Below are 24269 nucleotides of genomic sequence, written 5' to 3' on the forward strand. Positions count from 1 at the left end.
GTGTGTGTCAGAAACCATAGAGAGAATTGCCTCACTGATCTGTGTTATATCTTTAAAATGATAGCAATGGTATTCTCCTGTGAATGGTTGATCTAGCTATCTAAAACCATCTTAAGGGCTTCAGTAGCTACTTATCTAATAACTGGGTACTAAAGCAAGGGTATGCATTGTAGTGATTTTTTTTTTAAGCTTTTTTTCCTACAGATGTATAGTATAATGTGGTACCTAGGTTAAAAAGGCAGTGAACAATTACCACGTTTTGTTTCATTTGTACACTTTTAATTTAAAAAATGTTATAATAATGGCTGAATATGAAGTTATAGAAAAGCTTGGGATAATTCTATAATATGAGTGTGCATGTGTGTATAAGAACAGCCTTCATTGCTACTTGAATTGCAAGGATTCTGTGTCCACATGCATTAGGAAATAAGTAGAGCAATTGCTAATAAAAGAAGGAATAAATAACAGAGCAAAATGAGGAAAAATACTATCAGCTGCCATCATTTGATATCAATGTTTTGCACCGGTTTTACAGCTTTTTGCTGAAAGGAATAGTGAGTTTAAAAGTGAGAAGTTTAAAAATTACCACACCAAAGGAGACCAGTTAGTTCCAATTGCTGCCACTAATGGTGTACTAAAGACAAAAGTGAAGGTGGAAGTTATGTCATGGAGTTTCTCAAGGGAAGCTTTCTGCTGGTGCTGATCACTCTATGTATTTCCTGAAACTTATGGACAGAATGCTTATAATTCACATACCTGCAGGTGCTGTTCTTACTCATTAGAATAAAATCCTAGACATGAGTAATGGGATGAGGGCTTTTCATGTGTCTGCTTGAATGGAGTGTATGATTATGCAACCTACGTACCCAAAGAAAGTAAAGAGCAGTAAGCATAATATGTAGCCCCTATCCCCCAAATTAATAGTTAAGATAAAGCAAATAAGATAAAATAAGAGCTATCCTGACCATCTATTTGGAAGTGTCTCTGGAGGGTTTAATATTTTCTTTCTTTCCTTTAGTATTTTTAGCCAAAGCTAGAACTACAAATGCTGTTCCTGTAGCACTCCCAGATGAAATTAGAACATTTCAGGAATCAGTTGAAGGAGCTTCCTGCAGGAAACTTACACTTTGGAGTCTCTGAATCTTCTAGTTTGGCTGGAACCTCTGAAATTTGGAGGGGCATCCTTGTTGCTCTTATGGAAAAAATAACCTCCTGAAAGGGGACTGTCTCTAAAAACTAGGCTTTAAGAAATGGAACGTGTAATTGAACTGCAAATGGTTTCTAGCCATTGCCATTCATGTTTTAACTTTTTCCTCCTCTCCCTCCGCCCGCTGCAGTTCATGACAAAAAACCCCAATAAGCGACTTGGCTGTGTGGCATCACAGAACGGGGAAGATGCAATTAAGCAGCATCCATTTTTCAAGGAAATTGACTGGGTTCTTCTAGAACAAAGGAAAATCAAGCCACCCTTCAAACCTCGGATTGTAAGTAGCAGTTTCCATAACATTCAGAGAAAACTTGGTTTGACAATTCTAGGTGTTTGCTTTTCTGAGACATGAGATTACTTGATGCAACATTTGGGGGCTGAAATAGAAACATAAAAAACACACTGACAATATTGTCTTGTCATTGTTTCTGTGAAGGTAAGTGTCAGGAATAGATTTAATGCATAGGAAGATGTTCATGTTGAGTCACATAAACTCATGAGAGGGTTTGAGGCCTGATTTGAATTCTTTTCCTGTGTTCCTAAAGATACCTTGATCAGAAGGATTATTTCAGTTGGGTATATACTGTCTGTAGTTTCTGTGTGAACTCTGCTACAGTCCTGCGTTGCCAATGGCCACTGGATTTTGTAGTGAAAGACAGAGGAAAGGATTTCTGATTAATAATATATTAACTGAAGATACTTGAAAAAACAGCTTCCTGGGTGAAAGAAATACACCATGATTAGGTAAACTGATGTACTTACATTTTCCTAGGTAATAATCAATTATTTCTATTTTAAAGTAACAAAAATATGTAAATAGCAGCCCCACACGCAGAACTACAAAAGCCAAGCGAAAATACTTTACTTATTCTTGTCTTCCTCTGGATGAAAATACTTACAGTTCACCAAATGTCAGCTTTTCAGCTGAGAATGTGTGCAGTTAATTTTGTGCTTGAACAGTACAAGAGAATAATTTTAAGGTAAATCCTTTGAGATTGATTTGCATCTTTTGACTTTGCACATTCCTAATTACAATGTTTGATTTGCCTGTAAATATGATCAAGGTGCTTGTTTCTTTCTTTCTTTAGATAGTTTACAAAGGTTTTAAAAAAAAAAAAAAAACAAAACTTTGGGCTCAACGCTGAATCCTAATTTAGATGTCAAAAAGTCCCCTCTGTTATTGCAGAATTGCTGTCTGTCACATTTAATGCATTTACTTTTAGTCAAGTGAGATGCATTTCTAAAGTTCCCTTTGTAGATAGTGAAAGCAGGGCTGCCCATCCAGAACAGCAGCCTGAGGTAGCTCCTCTGAGTCCGCTCTTAGAGAATTATCTCCCTCTCTCTCTCTGTAGCTATGCAGAAAGAACCCAAAGGAATTGAGAGCTGTAAGAGAAAGCTAGCCCTTGTGAATGTCTTTCTAGGAGCAATGGTAGGATATAGCGTCATCATATAGAGAAGTTTTTCTTAATACATTTCTTGGAGAATGGAAACCTTGTAATGCAGTAGCTATGGGCAGAGGGATGCCTGAGCCAGCCCCTCTCCTGGAAAGGGTCCAGCCAGTGGGGCATGCCAGCTTGCTTACCCTGTTGCCCAGTTCTGCTCTGGAGGTGTGGCCAGGTCGCACCTAGTGCCTTCACTGGCTTACAAGTCTCTGCACTGCTGCAGGAAGTGTAAACCACAAATTAACCCCATTAGTATCTATCTGAAGCCTATTTAATGCTGTAACTAACTGCTTTCCAGTCAGGTTCCACAACCCTTGGGTAGTTGCAGACAGCCTTAATCGGTGTTTAGCTGAGTTGCATGTGTGTAGCTCTTTTCCTGTTTTCACAAGTATTTGGCCTTTCATCTCACAGTAATTTTTGTTGCTTTGCTCAGTATTCATCAGTGTTTTGGTAATACAATTATCAAATCAAGATGCACAATTCCAAAATAATTTTCACTTTATGCCTACATCTAGTAAGTCCCAGATTCCTCACATCTAGTCTGTTTATTGGCTGTTTTCCTTTCATGGTTGAGATGCACCATCCCTTTGACAATAGGTATTTTTATGAGGCCTTTATTATTTTTGTAAGTATTCTTGCTGCAGCAGTCCTTCTTAAAAGTCAGGAGGAATTTAGCATGTCAGATATTTTTATTCATTGCTGATATAAATACCTTCTACCTTCTCAGTGCAGCTTCTTTCTGGTAATTATTTCACTGCTGTTATATTATAAAGCCATTCCTATTTTATTAATTCCTGTTGTTCTGTTCCTTTTCTCCTTTTCTGCTTCTTTTAATGGTATTTTAGTTGGATATTTCAGGTTTAGTAGTGGTTATAGATTATTTCAGAGTAGTCCTTTGTATAATTTTCAAGAGAGCTGCTTGCTCTTTAATAGTTGTTAGGGTGATTTTATACATCTTTATTTACACCTTTTCTCATTTTTCTTCAGGCTGCTTCTATAATGTCAGATTTTCATATTACTTCTTTCCATATTGTATATGCCAACTTTCTTTATTCTACCAAATTTGATTCCTGCAGCCTAGTAGTTCTGTATGCTTGTTTTTTTTCTGAACTCTCTTTTTTTATGGTAGTGAATTCAGATAATATGTAGTCTATGTTACAGGCATCCCTATTATTTTCATGTTCTCAGTCTGCTCTCTCTAAGATATCTTCCCCAGTGACCTGGTCCTATCAACTTTTACTGATAACTTTTCTACACTTAGAAAGGGTATACCTTATATATTTACACTATGTTTATGATCCATCAGCTGTTTTGTACCAGCTGCATAAATTTTCCAATTGTTTGGATTTTGTTGTTGTGTAGAAATCTTTGAGCAAGATCATACTGAAATTTTTACTTGTCCTCTTAAAATTGAACGATTTATTAGTTGGAAAGTATATATATCTAGGCTGGAGAAAAAGATCACACAAAATATAATTTTTAATTATGCAACTTTAGAAATGGTAAAGGAATCTAGGGCGCTAAATTTCAAATGCTGAAAAGGTGATTTTGGATACTTGCCAAGCTAGAAGAGATTGCACTCACTTTGAAAAATACAGGAAAGAGGGAAGAAGGTGAACACTAACAAAATAAAGTCTACTTTAAAATCTAGATAGAAAGTTCCTCTCTAAATTCAGTTGTGGGTGTAGCATTGAGACTCACTGATTCAGATTAACAAGTGTAACTGTTCCATAGCTATGGAGTAACTATGGGAAAAACATAACTAATGCCTGTGTTTGGAATGTTTTCTGGGTTTTAACATCTTTCAGTATTGATAAAGAGCAGTTGATTATTTAAAAGTGACTTGTAATATTAAAAGGGGATTAAAAAATATTTTTTTTATTTTATGTTCAGGAGAGCCTAGATCTCTGAAAATAGCTATGAGAAGAGAGACCAGATTATTAGTCAGAAAATAGACTTTCTTGCATGTGATATGTGAGTGTACATATGTTTAGGGAAAGAAGCATACAATGCATATATAGTCATTTGTGCATTCAAATTGACTTTTGCATGCACATACAAAATTTTGCTCATGCAAGAATGCATATATTTACAGAGGTATTCATCTATTTTCTGACCAACTGTTAAGATGACTAAGGGGGGAAATTTTATAATTACTGTATCATACACACTTTCAAAAAAAAAACCCCAAACCATAGGATCTATTCAAATGAGCTCTGGGCAGTATAAAACACTGACACTGAACAAGTAGTGTCGTTGGGGAAAATGGTCAAACACTGAGGTCCCATCAGACATTGGAATAATCTGCCAAGGGAGGTCACGGAGGCGCTAGCATGGAAACAAACCTTGCTTTAGTTCTGCCTCACTACTTTGCTGATCCCCAAAACATGCAAGTTCCTTGGTTAGCACAGTCATCTTCCTCTTCTGTTACCTTTTATCCTTTCTCTGCCATAATAGATTTTCTGAGGAGCTATATTACGTGGTACTGTAAGGTCTGTCTCCTCCATAGTTCAGGTATGTCTCTTCAGCTCTGCCAGCCTTAAGTCTGAATTTTTCAACTGGAGTTGGAAGAAACACTACATGGCTATTTGTTAGCCAGGCTTTTGAGGGTTTGGTTTTTTTTTTTAAATCTCATTCACTCTGTGGATGGATGCAAATATATTCTTTATTATACCAGAAATATACCATTAATGTCCTTCTAGTTACATGATTTGATTATTCTAATGATGTTTGGGAAGGTGAAATTTCTTTCCTAATTGTTTTCAGCCTTGGAATGAAAATTATGGAAGTCCAAAAGGTCCTTGAAAAACTGAATGTGTTTTCTGAAGGCTTGCAAGAGTGCCCTGGGCAGAGCAGTCATACAAATGGCTGAGGTTTAGATTGCTAAGCAGTGGCAGGAGTGCCACAGCAGGTTGTGCTAGGTAGAGACAATGGAAGCAGATTTGGTGGCCCTGAAACATGCTGCGATGGATCTTTGGCTGCTCCTCCAGCTTAATGACTTGGAATAGAGAATATGAAGGGGTAAAAATGCACTGGGGCCCAGTGCTATGATGCATATTATTTATCAGCCCTTCCTTTCATATATCCAGAATTATGAGGCTTTTCAGTGGCAAAAGTAATTTTTTTTATATATATAGTACAGTTTACTATACTGAGGGTTTGTCCCATGTAGAGCTATTATAAATGTTAAGCTACTACAGAAAAAGTAATAGCCCTGAGGCATGTACTTTAGAAATCAAGCAAACTTTTGAACAGCTAGGAAGAAGATACTTGTTACAGCTAAGCTCCAGTGACCTTGATACTGTCTCTTGAAGATCATTTCTGCTGTTCTTAAAACCTAATTCTTAGAGTTTCACAGACTGTCTTGAAATTTTCTGAATAATTTTATTCTTCCCTGCTGCTTTTAATGTAGACATGAATATGTAATTGCATATGCAAGAAATAAGTACAGTTTTAGTGCAGACAGGTATCTTTTCTCTAGAGCAACTGTTGGGAGACAGAAATCCCTTTGAGGCATTTTATTCCTATGTTGAAATATTTTGTCTCATGTATTCTTTCTGGAATTTTATTCCATTTGGAGAATGAAATTTCCCTAATCAGTGGCCATAAGACCAAGCTGTGGTTTGCAACATAATTTATTGCCCAAGAACCACAAAGGCTTTGATAGTATTCAGTGATTCTCTGCTCTCCATCTTTCTTTGTTTCCATGGTTATGATCCTGGCTTTGTTGAATCTGTTATTTCCATTTTCAAACTGCGTTTGCCATATTACAAATGAAAACAAGGGTGCAGTAGATTAATTTCTTACCAAAGTCATTGATGTGGTGGTAAATGTGGTAGATCTTGCTGTAGTGCATCATGGGATGATTCTGCCTATCCCATGCCAAATAATAAAATATGTGTTAAAACAGTGATTGAAACAGATTGCTGCTTCACCTTTAATGTGTATTGATGAAATTTATCTTGTCCCAAGTTGTTATTTACCAGCAAAGCTTGTATTTGAAACAGTGAAGCAAAAGTATGTTTTGTCGTATTTCGTTTTTTCCTCAATCTTCTCCATATCTTATTAGATCCATGCAAGAAATTCTTTGTGTCATTTCTGAGACCACAGCTGGCCAGCTGTAGGCTTTCCAAACTGAACTTGTGGCCTGCTGACATGCCACTAACATCAGCCAGTGAGCTCAGAGAGGTGTGCCCAAGTGGCATAAAGATACACAATATCCCAAGCCGGCTTGCCAGGGATGGAGGAACATCATGGCCCCAAATTTGTTGCTCATCTGTCTGAAGTCCATGGCAGCCTCATATAAGCATCAATTTCACAGAATCATGGAATAGTTTGGGTTGGAAGGGACCTTTAAAGGTCATGTGGTCCAACCCCCCCCTGCAATGACTAGGGACATCTTCAGCTAGATCAGGTTGCTCAGAGCCCCGTCCAACCTGACCTTGAATGTTTCAAGGGATGGGGCATCTACCACCTCTCTGGGCAATCTGGTGTTTCACCACCCTCATCACAAAAAATTTTTTCCTTATATCTAGTGTAAATCTACCCTCTTCTAGTTTAAAATCCTTATCTGTTGTCCTATTGCAACAGGCCCTGCTGAAAAGTTTGTCCCCATCTTTCTTATAAGCCCCCTTTAAGTATTGAAAGGCTGCAATAAGGTCTCCCCAGAGCCTTCTCTTCTCCAGGCTGAACAACCCCAACTATCTCAGCCTTTCCTCATAGGAGAGGTGTTGCAGCCCTCTGAGGGATTTCTTCTTGGTTTTTGTAGAATTAGACCAGCACAATAAAATCACTCTCGTATTTCTTATGCTGTTGGTCACAGTGGCTCAGTGTGGTGCAAGGAGCTGTGAGACAGAGGAAGCTGTTAGGCACTTTGTAGCAAGGACAGTCTCACCACAGGCACACTCCTGTCCTTTCAAGCTGAGTTTTCACTGTCAGTCCTTGAAACATGTGCATGCAAACAGACAGACATGTCATTTTCATCCACCCTCTTGTAACTGTCAGAGTTGGGAACATTTGAGACTTTGACTAAGATGTCCTCAACATGAAAAAGCTGACGAACTCTGACCCAGAGGGTAATACAAAGCCTGGTAAAACAGATGTTTGCCATATGTATTTCTTTTCAGCAGTTAAGCCAAAGTTTCATCACTAATGGCTTTATCAGTGCCTGTGGCTATCCATTCATAGTGTGGCTTTATGGAGATGAAGTTAACAAAATAATCCCATTACTATGATTTACTGTGAATGTGTAGCTTTCAGAGAACAATACATTATTTTAATTTTCTCTATGCAGTCATAATTTCTTCATTTTCCATTTTAAAAGCTTGCTTTCTTCAAGAGCATTAGAAACAAAATGAACAAGATAGTCTATTGCAGAACTGTATCTTGCAGTATGGAGCAACAGCAGCTGCTGCCAGCCCATTTAGTTCATCTAATGTGATTCCCTTTGCTTTGCAGCCTCTTCCATTCCTGCAGTTGTATCACTGAGAATGTTTTCTGAATATTTGTATGTTCCTTCTTCAGTTCTGACTTCTTGGGGGTAGAGAGTTGGTCTAGCAGCTAAAACCAGAGACCCAAGAATTGCAAGATACAGAAGTTCTACTACCAGATCTTCTAGAAACTCATGGTGTCGTCCAGGGTTCATCAGCCAACCTTTTCATGCCTCAGTTTCCACTCTGTGGCAATCTCAGGATGCTTAACACAAAGTTCTGTGACAGCAAAGAAATATGACTGAGAACTGTTAAAAACCAAATGCTCCAGATCAGCCTGGCTTTTAAATTGACTGAACGTGTAGCACTTCCCTTGGAAGAGTGTTCTATGCTATACCAGACCTCAGTGTTAGCAGATTTCATCTTGATCCTCAGTCTCAAATTTCCTACAGTAATTTTCACCTCTCAGATCCGTTAACTCTAAGATAATCATAAACCATTATCGAAGTCCCTCCCTCCTTAGTTATCACTATCTGAGCCACATTGTCTGTATGCAGTTTCCTTGTGAACCTGAACTCCCTTGTTAAGTCTTGACTTAAGGATGCCAGCAATGTGTTCTCTTTCAGTTTTGCGCTGCAGCAAAGATTTGAAATAAAATCACTCCCAAATACGAAATTCTAGTCCTAGCCAATGATTGCGGGTTACAACTGGAGTCAGTGAGCACTGGGAATTTTCTTTTCCCCCTCCCCTAAATGAGTGAAAACCTGGTAAAATTTTGGCAACCAACCCTTTGTCAATGACTTATGACAAGCTGGATGCCTGCAGTATTTGGAAACTGGGTAATAAATAGCAAATACCAATCAGCACCTACAGAGTGTGCAGCTGGCCTGTTTGCACAGGCAAACAGGCAGAGGCCGCACCTGCCTCATGGGTAGGTGCCTCACTGAACGGCTCCCAAAAATGTGTTCAATTAGAGAGGTCTGTGTTTAAATTGCTGCAGCAACTGTCTGCTTACTGTGAAATATGGCTGGAATCCTTAAAGAGGGACCACGTTTCTGGAGAAAACTTTCAAATATATTAGCCTGAAACATAAGTTTTATAATCTCAAATTTGTTTTCATAGATGACTGCTAACAGGCAAAGATTTTTTTTACTTTTTAATGAGGGATTTTTAACCTGGTGTTGGGAAGTCAAGATACTGTTTTGGTGGGGTTTTTTGGCACACCTCTATTTTTTTATGACTGGATTGTATAGTCATACGTGCAGAATTATGACTTTGCCTTTACACTGTGGGGAAGAAGCCCTGTAAAATGCAGTATCATTCAGTAGCACCAGAAGGAACATAGGAAATTACAGGCCAAGTAAATTTCTTTTTGTATAAATGTTCTCTCTTTTCAAGTTTGCTTCAGTGTGAATGTCCCTCTTTAAGGTAAGGCCTTCAATATGGGGAAAATGTCAAGGTAGGTCCATCTTTAGGCCTAATAACCTTGAGGTGTCCCTTCAGTTTCATAATATATTTCCATTCAGTCATCAGTGCATGGCAATGGGCATTTAGCAGATGGGCACGCAAGGAGCTATACTGCATGCTTTTGCATGAAGTGTTACTGCTTAGTCGAAACACTGGGGAGTGATCTTGGGACCTCAGACTCTCATGTACCATTGTTAAACATTGCACATTATGTATTCCCCACTTGCTGCAGGCATTCCAGGTGTAGGAAAACAGTGGGCTTTCTTCTGAGAGTGACACTGTGGTGATTAATACTGGGGTACGAAAAAAAGGTTTAGAAACAGGGAAGAATCTATACTTGTCAGAATGGTTAACATACATCCTTTAGAAAAACTAAAGAAAAATGGATGTGGACTTTTGGGATAGCCTTTTTATTACAAACAGCTGTAACGGTTGAAGTCCAACACTTTTTGCACACTGCCACAGTGTATCATGAATTAGAATATTTAATGTCAGCTGGTTCATAAAAGTTACATTTTTCTGCTACTGGTTCAAATGTTAGCCAGGTCACTGGTGATTGAGAAGCACTGGCTGTTGGCAGGTGATGAAGATCTCAGTTGGGCTTCCAGTAGACAATTGTGAGCAACAGTACCATAACCACCTGCAAGGTAGCTCATACCAATCAGCCTGGCATGTGGCTGGGCAGGGCAGAGAAGTCTGTAACATTTCTGCCTGTTCCCTCAACAAAGTAAAGGACCTTGGTTTCCAAAGCTTTAACTAGCTTGGCACTTTGTACAACCACTAAATTTGCTCAGTGTAAGCATATGGCTTTCGAGGAGTTTATATTTGGCTTGTATCACAACTTAGTGAAATCAAGAGTAAGTGAGCTGGTATTTTTAAGGGATTTCGGTGTTGTTTGGGCAAACAAATTTCTGTTTTCCCAGAATTTGCTCATTCGGTTAGTCTTGGGTTTTGTTTTTTATTCTCTTCTGCATCAGTGCCTGCAGCAGCTGGTTTTAGCTGTGATTACCACAACACTAGAATTACAGAAGTTTGAAAGCTACTGCAGGTTCCCAAAAATTTATAAGTTAAGCAACTTTTATTATGCTTCTTTTGATCCTGTACTGGGGATCCAGCAGTATTTGTTTGGTTTTGTTGAGTCCTGGTCTTATAGCACTAAAATCTGTTCATACTGAATAATTAGGTTCATTTAACCATCTGTTAAACAAAGGTACATTGTTAAGTGGTGCCCGTTGGGATGGAGTGATAAGCAGTCAGAGTGTTCCTGCTTTCCTTTTGGGCTTCCTTAGAATAAGACAAATTCTGTTTCACTTTTTGGCTGCTTTAATCTCCAGTGCTATTTTCAGAAAGTAATCTAAACCATTAAGTGAAATCACCGTATCATGGTTACTTACAGTATACTCTTAAGCGTTCAAACAGAAATATTTTATTTTTATATTAATGCAGATAATAAATAATATTCCTGGGTTGGGCCTGTCTCTGATGTCATTAAAAGCCAGTGGCAAAACACCAGGTGATTTAAGAAGCAGTAGCATCTGGTTCTTTATCAGACAGTGGAGAGGAATTTATCAGAAAAAAGTGAAGACTTATCGAACGCTGGCAGTCCATGACTAGTCCCATTCACAGCTGGAGTCTGGTGAACATGGAGTAGAAGAGCAGCTTTGGCTTTGGGTTAATTTCTCGTGGAGAACCTTTTGCATCAGCAGTATACCATGCTAATGTGAGCATAAAGTTAAAAAGTGTCTTACTAGGATGTTCACCCAAAATCAGCAGCAAAAATCTGTCAGTGTATGTCTTCACAGCTCAACATACTAGCACAAAACTTAATTCCTTTGACATATGCACTAATAAGCAGATGGTGGACTGAAGCAGCTGATGTGTAGGCACTTACCTTCAGTAGCAGGACAGGGAAGGCATCTTTAAATTAGAAGGAATCCCAGCACTTCATTAACTGCTGCTTTCCTGTTATGCTGCTGTGCTTTTACAAGGGATTTTATTACTGTGGAGGCACAGACCTTGTACTGGTCCTCTAAACAGCATGCTGCAGGAGTCATATGCTTAAATTATGCAGGATGAGTGGAACACTCATTCTAAAATTTATGAAAAAACCTCAAGTGCAGATTTTGTTCCCTGATTTGCACGCCATATTTGTGTTTGCAAAGGACCTACAGAACAATGATTGCTTTTGCCTAATTATGGAGTATGGAAAAGAAGAAGTTGAAGATCACGACTGCCCATGACACTCTGAAGGATTGTGTTTATATTTGACAAGAGCAAGAAGAAAGAGAAATTGAATTTGTGCCCTCAGGTCCACAATAACAGCTCGAGTTCCTAGCAAGACGAGGTTCCCACTGTGCAAAGAGCCATATAAATGAGACAATCAAGAGGTCATAGATAATGATAGACAGAGAGATCACAATCCATGTATAGGAGAACAAAAATAGGAAGAAAATTAGATGCATAGTGAGTAGAAAATTACTCAAGCTCAAAGCAGATCAGTAGCAGAACCAAGAATGAAACCTGTGTCACTACAAACTCTGCTATGTCTTACTCCACTCTTTTAATAAAACTGTGTTCAAAAAAAGCAGTTCCAGTGTCCAGAGGAAAGGTGGAAAGGAGGTATATTGAGATGCAGAAGTAGTAGGCGTTCGTGCATAATTGTGCAATGCCTTTTTTTTTTCATTCTATAGTTTGTATGAGTATGTGCAGCTTCAGCTGCATTCTAAAAAGTCACATATATCTTTATTTTAATCTACCTTTCCAAAGGCTTAAAAATAATCATTAGACTTCAAAATATGATCTCTAACAATTCAGTAGTCTTAGAATTAAACCATCACTGTGTAGCTTTCTCCATTTGTATAAGGTGAAACCTGTTATACCATTTCTCTGTATGAAAGCTTGTCATATGCATTACCCATGTCAAACTAAAAGCTTTATTCTTAGTGAGCCAGAGATCATCATCAAAGAGTATGAGTTTCCCAAAATGTTTTGAAGAAGTCAGTCTTGCCAAAAACTCTGTAGCATTCCTGCTCTATGTCGTATAGTGCAAACCATTCTAGTGTGTAGCTGAGTCTTGGAGTGATGCTCCCACTCTACATGCTTGCTATTACCTTCCATGTCGTGGTGTTTCATTGCGTCCAGTGTCACAATGCACAAGTCCATGCCTCCCCGATAGAGGAGGGGCTCAGAATCACAAGATATTGCTATATATTTGTAATTTCTTAACATATTCAGGAAGGTTTCCATGGTGTGTTACTTTTCTGTAATTAAGTGGGATAGGTGACTGTAGGCAGAATAAAACATTGGAAATACAGGTGGTCAGTATTTATTCAGGATACATGGCAGAAATATGAGTCCTGAAATATTTCATTACATTATTCACCTATTCACTAGCATCAGTGTCTCCTTAATTTATTCCTTTTTTTTTGTGATTCCTTAAAGAATGGAAGGCAAAGTAATCCTATTGATCTTTTACAGAATAAATCTGGTCAAATATCTCAGTGCACTGCTAGACTGTCTGTATTTGGGTAATTTTTCAGTGATTTATGGGATGTCTCCTAGAAGCCACTGGAATTCTAGGGTCATGTGACCTAGACTTACCAACTCTCTGCATCACTTTTTTCTCTTATTTGCAAGTCAACTCCATTTTGTGAGTATAGCCAGTCCTTTGTGCTAAAGTGCTAGTGATCAAGAAGACGAAAAGGCTTCTACACATGTATCTGAGGACTCGCCAGCAGGTCCTTTAGCATGTCACAGGTGCACCAGCCCTGACTACTGTAACTCTGCTGTAACAATGATGGTTAAAATGCAATTTCAGGAGAACACAAACGGAAATGGACTAATCTTGGATGTGTGCCAGTATGTAAGAGGGGAGGTGACATTGGTGATGATGACCTTAGAGCAGTTGAGGATATCAATGGAGGCTTGTGAATAATGTGAATTAGACAGGCATACATATAAAATCTGCGCTACAGAGTGGATCATAAAATTTGCAGTAAGAGTTGTGTTGTGCAGATGAAGGGTATTTTCATATGATTGTTCCATTACTTTCTCTTCTCTTATTTCCTCCCCACCCCAAGAAGAAATATAAAATTGTTTCCCATGTAGTTAAACCCTCAAAGAAACCTACCATAAGGGAAAAATATAGTGTAGAAATTCAGAAGTTGGCACTCTTCCCCTGCATTTTTTTTCACTCTAAAAAATGCATGTATTCTACCATACCGTAGCTTATGAGCAGTAGTTATCTCATGATTAAATCCTAATGGAAGCAGGCCCTGATAAGGTGGATCTTGAGGGTAAAGGACTAACCACAGGTGGGAACCTGTAGCGCTGACCTAACCTGCAGCTCTTGTGAAAACTATCTCTGTCAATGTTTTACACAGAGATAATTATTGTGCTTTAGCAATAAGGCTATGAACAAAGCAGGTTTGGTATATATAGCTTTAGTGCTGTGTACTTGTTCATGCTAAAACTAGACCCAAGTATGACCATAGGGGACAAGAGTTTTACAGCGACGCCTTCTGGATGAGGTTCATTGCCCAGATGACAACGGGGTGGTTGTCAGTGAACCTGCAGAGCTTCGAGTTTGTTTGCCTTGGTGTTTGTTTTGTTGTGCTGGTTTTGGAGTGAAGGATGGGAGAAGGGCTGTGCAAAAGTGGAATACTAAGACTGGCATCCTGGCCATGTAGTTGTTGAAAGTTTGTACCCCCTAACTGTTCAGGTTATTCCTCCTTCCTTCTTGACGCATTTCACATTCCTAGGAAAAATACATACTGTTTTAGTATAAAGGTGGTTTCAGTTTACTGGATCACAAATGATTCCTTTTAAAATTCATAGTTCTGTAAATTAGCTTGGTGTTTATTAAATATCTGTGTACCTCTATAACAGATTAAATTGTGGACTGCATAGGTTGGCATGCTTTCCAAATACTGTTTCACTATCTATTAACATCTTTATTGAGTGGAATTTTTTTCCACTTCTTTCTCTTAATTTAGTGTCCTTTACATCTAATGGAAGCATAATTTAGGAGCACAAAATCTCACCCTCTGCTTGGAAGTACTGAATGTTGGTATACTTGTAAAAACTACTTGGATTCAAACCCCTTTTTACCATTGTAACCTTCAGTTGAATATAGTGCAGCTTATGGCTGATCTGTTGTAATTATTCCATATGTGAATAGGGCAATTAACATGCTGAAAAAAATTAATAATTTTTAAAGTTATTCTGATAACATGTATTTCATCTCTTCTGAAATAAGACATTCTAGGAGATACTTCTAATACTGATACAGATACTCAGGGCATACAAATACGGTGAAGAGGCACCACCAGGATAAACAAAAGACAGGCCTGAAGTGTTGGGCTTCTCAGCCTGTTTCTTTCACAGTATTCATACTGAATTTCTGTATATATGGAATCAGTTATGTGCAAAAGTGAGTGCTCATTACAGCTCAACAGGTCTCAACTTTTTAGAAACTACTACACCTTTACGAAAATAAATCCAGTCATTGGTGCAGTGATCTCTGCCTGTGCTGTGGTTTTTGTTATCATAATAAGGAGAGGTGAATGAGAGGACAGTGATATGTGAGGTTAGCCACATAACCTTGTGCTTCAATCCAGTTTGTTTGATATCTTGAGTTTCCATTTGTCTTGACCAAAATAATCTGAAAATCTTACCAGTGACACGGTAAATACAAAATATTTAAACTCTGATCATCCTGATCTGAGAATCTTTTATTGATGATACTGTGTCAAACATGGGAATAATTTATTTCTCACTGAAGCGGAATTCTGGATAGAATTAAATTATACCGTGTAATACATATGAGAAGGTGCGACTCTTGCTCCATGTCCTGTTCCTACTGGACTGCTGTACCATGCCCCTGTAGCTGCACATGGAAAGCTGCAGCAGCTTCCTGACCAGATCTAATGTGCCTATTGCATGTTTGATGTGCTGCTGGTACAGCTGGGTGCTGCACTGGAAGGGTTCTCTGGTGGAGGTCCCCAATGAATGACAAACTCCAGGATTTCACTGTGGGCTTGAAAATATGTGAAGAGGCATCAAGCACTGCTATTGACATAAAATTGCAGTGGAGTAACGTTAAAGATGTTTCAGTGATACAGAAAGGCCAATCTGCGTCTGCATTTCTGTGCTGACAGTTTCTCAGACTGAAAATCATGGCTGAGCTTTGTATATATTTTGTGTCAAAAGGTCCACTTACTGAAAAATATCACAGCACAATATTTTTTTCTTCCAACATACTGGTTCATTGTTATAATCATCATTTCTGGCCTCACTTACTTGTATTGGCTGTCTGTTCATCTATTAATTGGTTTAAAGAGGTTTCCTATAGTTATATTTAAACAGCATATTGTGAATTTGTAGGAAAACCTAGGCTTTTGTGGCCTTGTTGTTTTCTAGGCACCACCTCCATCTTTCTTTCACCTCCTCTGAGTAGCCTTTGAACCCGCTGGACAATTCCTGCCCAATTTAGTGGAGCCATTGAGCTTGCAAAGGACTTGAAAGAGTTCTGGTGATTTTCTGCAAGTCAAATGAAAATAAGTAATGGAGTAGAGAGAGATACCTCTTAATGCCTCCAAGCTGGAGAATTAATTTAATCCTTGTCAAGTAGAAGAGAGTCCACTGAACCTCTTGGTCTCATGACAGAGTTGATGAGGTGCCCAAGCTTTGCTGAGTTCCCTGGTTTGGAACATCATCTGTCAGGTGCCTTCTTGCAAGGATTTCTGTGGCTTTTCAATACCAAAGGCTTCTGTCATTCACATTTGGTTCATGTGATTAATGGAAGGAATGGCAAGTTCTAACTTTCTTAATGTATTTTCATTGATAAGACCACCAACTTAGATTTCCTTTTTCACTGTTGCAATTCATATAGTGTCTTTTAGTAATCATTAACAGACAAGGTTGGTAATCCTTGACACTGGAAGGCTTATTAAGCATGTTTTGGAGGTTTTTTTACAGCTTGAATCTGTGACTGCAGGTAGAAAATTAATTTTTTATTGAAGTGGTAGTGAAAATAAAACCAGTTCAGAAAACCACTGTTTAATGTGTGCTTATTAATAGCATATGAAGTTCATTTTAATCTTTTAGTAATTATGTGAAGAGATTTAAGAAAAAAAGCATTTTGACTCATAAAACAATATCCCTTTGTCCAAAGTTGTACGGACCAACTAGGAAAGCTGATTAAATGAGGTTTTATGAAGAGATAGTCTTTTAAAATTTCTGATAACTTCAGCTCTTCAAACAGAAGCAGTAGTCTTTGAATAGAATAAAACATGACTTTGACCTAAAAATTGTCATCCTTGATGGGTAGTAGGTCATGCTAATATTTATTAATTCAAGGGGTTCTGTTTCTGTAGCATAAGTGTTACATCTAATCAGATCATATCACCCACATGAAGCAAGTCCACCATGTCTCCCAGGATAAGCAGGTCACACTAGGTCAATGCTCAGATGGGAGACTTGCGAAGCATTCATACCGCTGGGAGAAAAAAAAGATCAACTAGCCAGCCCATTTTCTGCACAACACATAGTGAGTCACTATTCCTTCTCACTACGCGAGATACCGTGCTGGTGGAGAAGTCATCTTTTAGGTGAGATTTAGAATTGGAGTCATGTCATTTTTAGTCATTACAAGCACCATGGCACTGCTGCTGCTCTTTGTCAGATGGACTGTGCACATGCTGCCTGCAGTAGAGCAGTTTCAGTGCAGTGTGGAATTTGGCACTTGTTGGAAGCTCTTGGGCAGCTGCTGTGCCCCTGCTCTCATGTAGCATTGACACATCCTGAACACAAGGTGTTCAGGTAGTCTAGAGAGAAAAAAGTAGCATCTGAAACCTAATCAAATTGCTGTGTGTTTGGGTGGACAGCTGTGATTTTGGGGGTTCTTTTTTTCCTGATAACCCTAGTTTCTTCAGTCATCTGAAATTGAAAAGTCTTACCTGGAAAAATGTTAACAATAATGTGTCCCAAAGTCTTAAGGAGCAGCAGGCTAAATAAACAGAATCCCACCCATTTAATTACTGCATTTTTAATGATGTGTTTGCCAGCCAATCTAAATATTTTTCCTTTTTTCTTCATGATTTTTTAAATGTTCAAAGTTGGGTAATAGCTGCACTCTGTTTCCTTCATATACTCTCCCTACCTTGTAGATCTTCTTTCTTTTCTCAGCTACTCTGCTAGGAGACAGCCACAGCCCTTCATACCTGCTGCAACTATATATTGGTTCATGCTGTTGGCCTATAGAGTATTCACAGTGCAACTACATTAAAATAGCAATAGTAGCAGAAATGTGGCCAGACCTGTTTCATCTTACCAGATGAGGCCTTGCAAAACAGTCATAGCTTCAGGAAGAAAGTGCCTAAATTGCTAAGGAGGGTTTCTCAAATAAATCTTTCTGTTGAAAAGAAGCACTTGTTACGAACTCTACCTTTTGTTTTGTATGGCTTAATCCACTCACTTTTGTTCCCTGTGATTTATTTAATCTCACTTCATCAATTGGTTAGTTAGAGGCTTGCTAGAGTGTCCTTGCAATCTTAGATTGCTCCATTCTTGTTCTGTTAATAAATTGGGTGATTTACATCTATGCTGCCAAAAAGACATGGAATTGTTTACAAATCTGAGAAAGTAAAAAGTTCTATTTTCTTCTTTGGTCTTCAAGGCATATTTTAAGACATGCTAGGCTTTTAAATCTAAGCAAATACCTTTGGTTGTTGTTTCAGAAGTGTTTGGGACTCAAAATTCTACTGGAAGTAAAATTATTTTTAATCAATAGGATTTAGATACACCAGTGTTGGGACAATTTGTCAGATATGCTGATCTGCACACTTTTTCACCTAACACCTTCACAAATCGTAGTGATGGTTTTCTGGAAAAAGTAGCTATTGGGAATTAATTGCCCCTGATAGGCTTTGAGGAATTTGTCATCTTATTCTTCTAGCTTCAGCAAGGAAATACACTTTTCACAAATACATTCAGCATGAAAACTTGAAAATAATATATATTGTGTTTGTTCTTATCTAGTCCAGAGCTTATTTGCCCTGGATAGCTAGTGGTTAAAGTGTGAATGTAGTCACGTTTCTCTAGCACATAACTGCAGTTCTGAATTTGAATTCTACTTTCTACAAATACTCACTTACCTCCTTCTGCTTTAGAGTCTATACCTGTACCAAATTCATTGTATGATTGTGTGAAAATACTACGGTAGGACATGGGGAACAAGAAGAATGTAGATGTAGTTGTAATGTAATGCATTTAAAAATTCATATGGAATTTCATTCTTATTTTGCAGTATTTGCCCAAATGACTGGGAAAAAACATAAAGCCCAAAGGAATATCCCACAAGCTTTATGCAGTTCAGAGTATATGAGTCACATACACTTTTATGTCCAGTCTTTATGTACGAAGTAAATACTACAAATGTAAACAATATAAACATATATATATATATGTTTGTTAAGTCCATATTCCTTTCCTTTTAAAGGAATTTTGTAGATAGAGGTTGTGGATTTTTGGTTGCCTGCACTTAGAAACTACTTGGTTTACAAGTGACAGTCTCTTGCATTTATATAGACCTTTTTTTCCCTATACCTACAAAGTTCTTACAGACAATGTAGGTGAAGGTTGCTGTGACCATTTTACAATTGTAAGAAAGAAAACTATTTGGTTTAGTGCCTCAGTAGAGCTGATGAAGAAAATACATTTATATATGCATTTTATAGGAAAATTTACCTACATTGAAAGAAAGCATATATTCCATTTGGAATACATTAATGTACTTTATGGTGTATCACTTTACAAGTCAAATAGCTATTCTATTTCTGGTATCATCTTAAATCTCAGACATATACAGGATGGACACAAACTTTTCAATGTGTCAGTGTGCCTCCATCAACTATCACTCAGGTAACCATTAGATTTCATGAAACAAAGAGAAAAGAGGCAGTGTAAAGGAAAATGCTTGTTCCAATACTCTGAACCTGTAGATGCCTGAAATATGCTGCTAACATGGAAAACATGAACAGTGCAGGTCTCAAGGGAATGACCATGGGAATGTTTTCCCCTGCGGCCTTAAGTTTTTTTACATGTAAGTGGTCACAGATAGTCCCTGTCATGAGTGCCCTGAGGACAATGAGTCGGCCTCCCCAAGTCTGTCTCTAGTTAATACATCTTATTCCAACCAGAACATGTACCGTTGCACTATGTTGGCTCAACTTCACTGAAAGAGCAAAGTGCTTTAGACTTCAACAGGGAAATCCTGATGCCATTGAAATAAAGAGGAGTTCTGAGGTGGATTTCTCTGGTGCCAGAATTTCACACTTTGCCATGGAGCTCTGAATGACATTCAGCTGCATTAGGAAATCTGACATGCCAATGTGGAGCTCAAGGATTTTGGACTGAGAGCCGTTGCGAGGTCTACATCTGATTTTAAAGCTGAGTGTAGCCAGATATAAAGAAACAGTTAACTTAGAGTTGAAACAGTAGCCTATATTGTGGGGAAATCAATTAAATCAGTTCACTCTGTGCCTCTGAAATGAGATATCATTATATTCAAACCTAAGAGGAAACAGCCATACGACCTACTGTGCCAAAGCCTTTTTTAAACTAGTCCTAATCTCAGCTTCCTGCTTTATCATCATACTGCTATTCCTTCGCCTGTCAGAGACCTGTGAGGCTCTGGGAACTCATTTATAGTACTGCTTCTGTGGCCTCTCCTGAACTCATGTATAGTACTTGCTCCTGTAGCTTCTCTCATACGTGTGTTATTCTTTGTGTGAAGTAGCTCCTCTTTTATTTCAATCATTCCAGAAAGTTCAGCCTTTCGGGTGGGATGGAGAGGAGGGAGAACACCTTTTATTTTACTCTGCTGGTTTACCATTCACTTTATTTGTATTTTTCTTCTCAGAAAACCAAAAGGGATGTAAATAACTTTGATCAAGACTTTACACGAGAAGAACCAGTATTAACGCTAGTGGATGAGACAATTATAAAACAAATCAATCAAGAAGAATTTAAAGGGTTCTCTTATTTTGGAGAAGAGCTACTGCCATAGACAACGTTAGGCTGACAGGTGAATGATGCTGCAAGAAGTGATTCTGAAGAGATCGTCAAATTACTGAGACTCAGTAGATCAAGAACTACTTCTCTTACCCTGAGCCCATATCCCCAATTAAAGTATATATTTATTGTTTTTTTCCTTTAACGTTCTGACCTGAAAGCACTCTTAATTTCTGTCTCACAAAGCAATGCAAAATAATTTTGTATCAGAAATTGTAGATGTAACACACTGCCATATATTTGCAACTTTTCTTTTATTCCTAAGATCTCCCCAGAGGAAAAAATTGCATCTTTTCCATGGAAAATGAAGCTGTGCTATTAAAAGCGATTTAGCAGATCACATTCTCTAATCATCATATGTATTTAAGCTAAGAAAGTGAGAACTGTTTCTTCTGCACTGGTGGTTATGGTAAGATCTGTACTGAGATGTGGAACAAGTAAGTAATATGTTGCCCTTTGGTAAGCAAAGAAGTCTGCCTTCATGGAGGTGTAATCCTCAATTATGAATTTATTGTGGTGAGATACAAACTTAAAATAAACCTGTCCAGAAAAAGAAGCACATCAAATAAGGCTTTCAGTGAAATTCCTCATACAGTTTATGGAAAACTCTTAGGAATAAGAAGAGTCACAAAGATAACTGAAATTTTATTTAAAGCAAGAAATAGATACTATATGGATAGTTATTAAAGGGCTAAAGAATAAAAAGCCTATACTATTTAACAGAGCTATATATAGGCATTTTACAGTTTTTCAGGCAATTGGGTGTACTATCCATGTTACCAAATCTAATATCCATTTAAATGAACCATTAATGTGATGGCAAGCTTGCAAATGTTTACAGTTAATTTTACAAAAAAAATTAATTATAAACATTATAAATTTGCCTTTTCCATTGTAGCCAAGTTGATGAATAATTTCTTATTTATTTTTATTTTCTCAGTAGTGTGTTACTTTTGCACACTTTTACAAAACCATAATACTACTGTGTTTGTTGGTTTTTTTGTTTAAAATCTAAAGAGAAATCTGCTTTTAGAAGACACAAAATAAGGCTACACGTGCATTATGTAGAAGTGTGTTAAAAAACTGAAAATCAAACATTCACAAACTGACATTGGAAGTTGTAAATTGAATTTTTTTTGTGTATGAATTGAAATGGTAACTCGTGGACAATATTACTAATGTGAAGTTACCTCCTGTAGATACGCTAACAGTGTTATGTACTTATATTTCTGGGAGTACCCTGTGGTTTGGTTTTTTTTGGGGGGGGGGGTTGTGTACATGTATCGCTGAGGTCATTTTATTATATATTTTACTGGACTGAGTGAGCGGTCATTGGAGTCCATTTTAATTGTTGCACATGGATTTCCAGCTGCACAAAAATATATATACTTGTGATTGGCAAAGTGGCACTAAAGAAGCTTTTTTGCCTTTTGTACAGGTGAGATTTTGTATATAGTGTTTGCTGCAAGGCCTGTGGAATTCATTGAGTATAGAGGTATCAACTGCTGCATGTTCAGGCATACTATTAAAATGTTAGTCTATGAAAGAATAATTATAATAATGTCCATGTGCAATACTCTCGTATGTGTATTGGTTCAAGTTACTGTCAGAGAGATGAGGTTTTTGTTATAAAAGATGTAGACATATATTAAGCTATACTAAATCTCTTGTATAGTTCTCTTCAACTCTATTATGACATGATAGAGCTCGAAAAGAGAAAGGAATGTTGCAAATCGTGGTGGACAAAGTGTGAATCATTGGCTTTAAGAGATAATCTCGGTCACAAGCAGATGAGTTAGTTTGTGTCAGTTTTACATCTGGCTGCTCATAGCCTGTTACTGATGACAACATTCAGTTCCATTTTGTTTTGTTTTTAAAACTCAGGTGTAATTATTATATATATTCTTATGATGATTTCAAAATATTAAATATTATGATATATCAATTAATGTGTTGTCTGGCCTACAGGTGTAATAATGGATCAAGCCTTTAGTTTAATTTAATTTATCTTCAGTAATCTTTTGTACTGGGAAAAGACTAGCTTCTGGAGCTGAGTACCAGCACAGAAACATCTTAATGATTGCATCATCTCAATGTTTAAATTTCTTTCTCTTTTAGAAATATATTGTAGAACTGCCCATCAATTTGTGTCTCACCACTGGCTCTGTTTATTTCTCATCACAGTTAGCTTTTGACATCCAGGCAAGAACTGATCACAATGCTAAAGCGTTCTGTTCCATAGGTGAGTAGACTGGTGAGGAAGTCAAGTTATTGGATAGTGCATTACTATTTGTACAACAAGAGGCCTTTACACAAAACTCTGAGCATTTATTTTGAAGGAATAAAAGTGTCCCATAAAGCTTTTGTAAGCAAGTTATATAGTCTGTATTCCCATTTCTAAAGTGAATATAATTAGCAAACATTTGTATTTCAAGAGGCCTCAGTACCTGCAATATTTGGTAGGATGCTAAGAGAGAAGTGAAGGAGATAAAAACTTTTGCATGGGCAGATATTTCTTCAATATAAATAGTTAGATCCTCTGCATTGGGTTTACATCAGAAGGTTTGTCTGTTACCTTGAACATTTTTTAAAGATAATTCTTAAAAATGGACATTCTGTTACATTTCTGCCTGTTCTGTAAAATCTTCCCTGTTCCTTCTTTGTAAAATGAGTGCAAAATGCCAAAAAGATTATTAATAATAATTATTATTATAAAGAATCCATTGTTTCTTGGTTTTTCTCCCAAATAGACTTTATTAAAAAATGGAAACACATTTTTCTCCATAGGGTGAAAAATACTTCTCTCCAAAAAAGGCTTACAAATTACCTCTTTTTAAATTATGTGCAGAATAGTTCTGGCTAAATATAAAATGTATTCAGTTGGGGGGGTAGGGGTTTTTTTATTGTGAGGATTTGTTTGTACAGAATTTTTTTCTTATTGATGTAATTTGAATCTTTTGCCATTCATTACTGTTATTTCATCGTAAACATTATTACTGTGCCAAATGTACTGTATTCAAAAGGATGTGAATGTGTATTGTTTCGGAACCTAATAAATACAGTGATGTTAAATCTTATTTTTTTCCCCAAAGTTTTCCTGAGTATTTCCTAAGAGGAAGAAAGAAAGATGAAGGATGACTATTTTTCCTGTTACATGTTGTACAAAATACCATGAGCTTGTCTTTTAGGAGTGGACATTTTGCAAAGGAAGGATTTGTTAACAAGAACCTCATCTGTGAAGCAACTAACACTCCAAGAGAAACACAGGTAACCGGGTGTGAACACTATTTATCTTGAGCAATATAACATTTACCTCAAAAACACCAAGCAGGTGAGTTTACAGACTTTTTCTGCTTACCAGCTACATAGTGGTCACTCAGTTCTGACTGATCCCACCATTCTGCTTGGCTGCATTGTTAAAACTCAGTTCAGTAGGGCACTTTGTGTACAAACACATGAGACTGCTTTAGTCTTTAATTGGATTGATTAGAGGGATTAATAGTATGCATAAGTTTAATTAATTAGGGTCATAGACCTTATTAAATGATTTATTTAACTTAATCTGTCAATGTGACATTGTCTGAAATATTTCAATATTTCATTGTGTTTCAATTTGCACCTTAAATACTTTCCATTTTCATGGTCTAAAAT

The 24269-nt window shown here is 37.4% G+C and overlaps 1 protein-coding gene across 1 annotated transcript in view; it reads left to right on the plus strand.

Annotated features, from left to right (window-relative positions):
- PRKCE (protein kinase C epsilon) overlaps nucleotides 1-23952 on the plus strand; it is a 301238-nt gene extending 277286 nt beyond the window's left edge. The window contains exons 14-15 of the mRNA XM_075042854.1: nucleotides 1338-1484; nucleotides 20467-23952. Of these exons, the coding sequence (XP_074898955.1) occupies nucleotides 1338-1484; nucleotides 20467-20613 (294 nt within the window). The 3' untranslated portion in view covers nucleotides 20614-23952. The remainder of the gene's footprint in view (nucleotides 1-1337; nucleotides 1485-20466) is intronic.
- The last annotated feature ends 317 nt before the right edge of the window (nucleotides 23953-24269 follow it).

The sequence above is a fragment of the Buteo buteo genome, chromosome 12 (assembly GCF_964188355.1).
Source record: "Buteo buteo chromosome 12, bButBut1.hap1.1, whole genome shotgun sequence".
Lineage (NCBI taxonomy): Eukaryota > Metazoa > Chordata > Aves > Accipitriformes > Accipitridae > Buteo > Buteo buteo.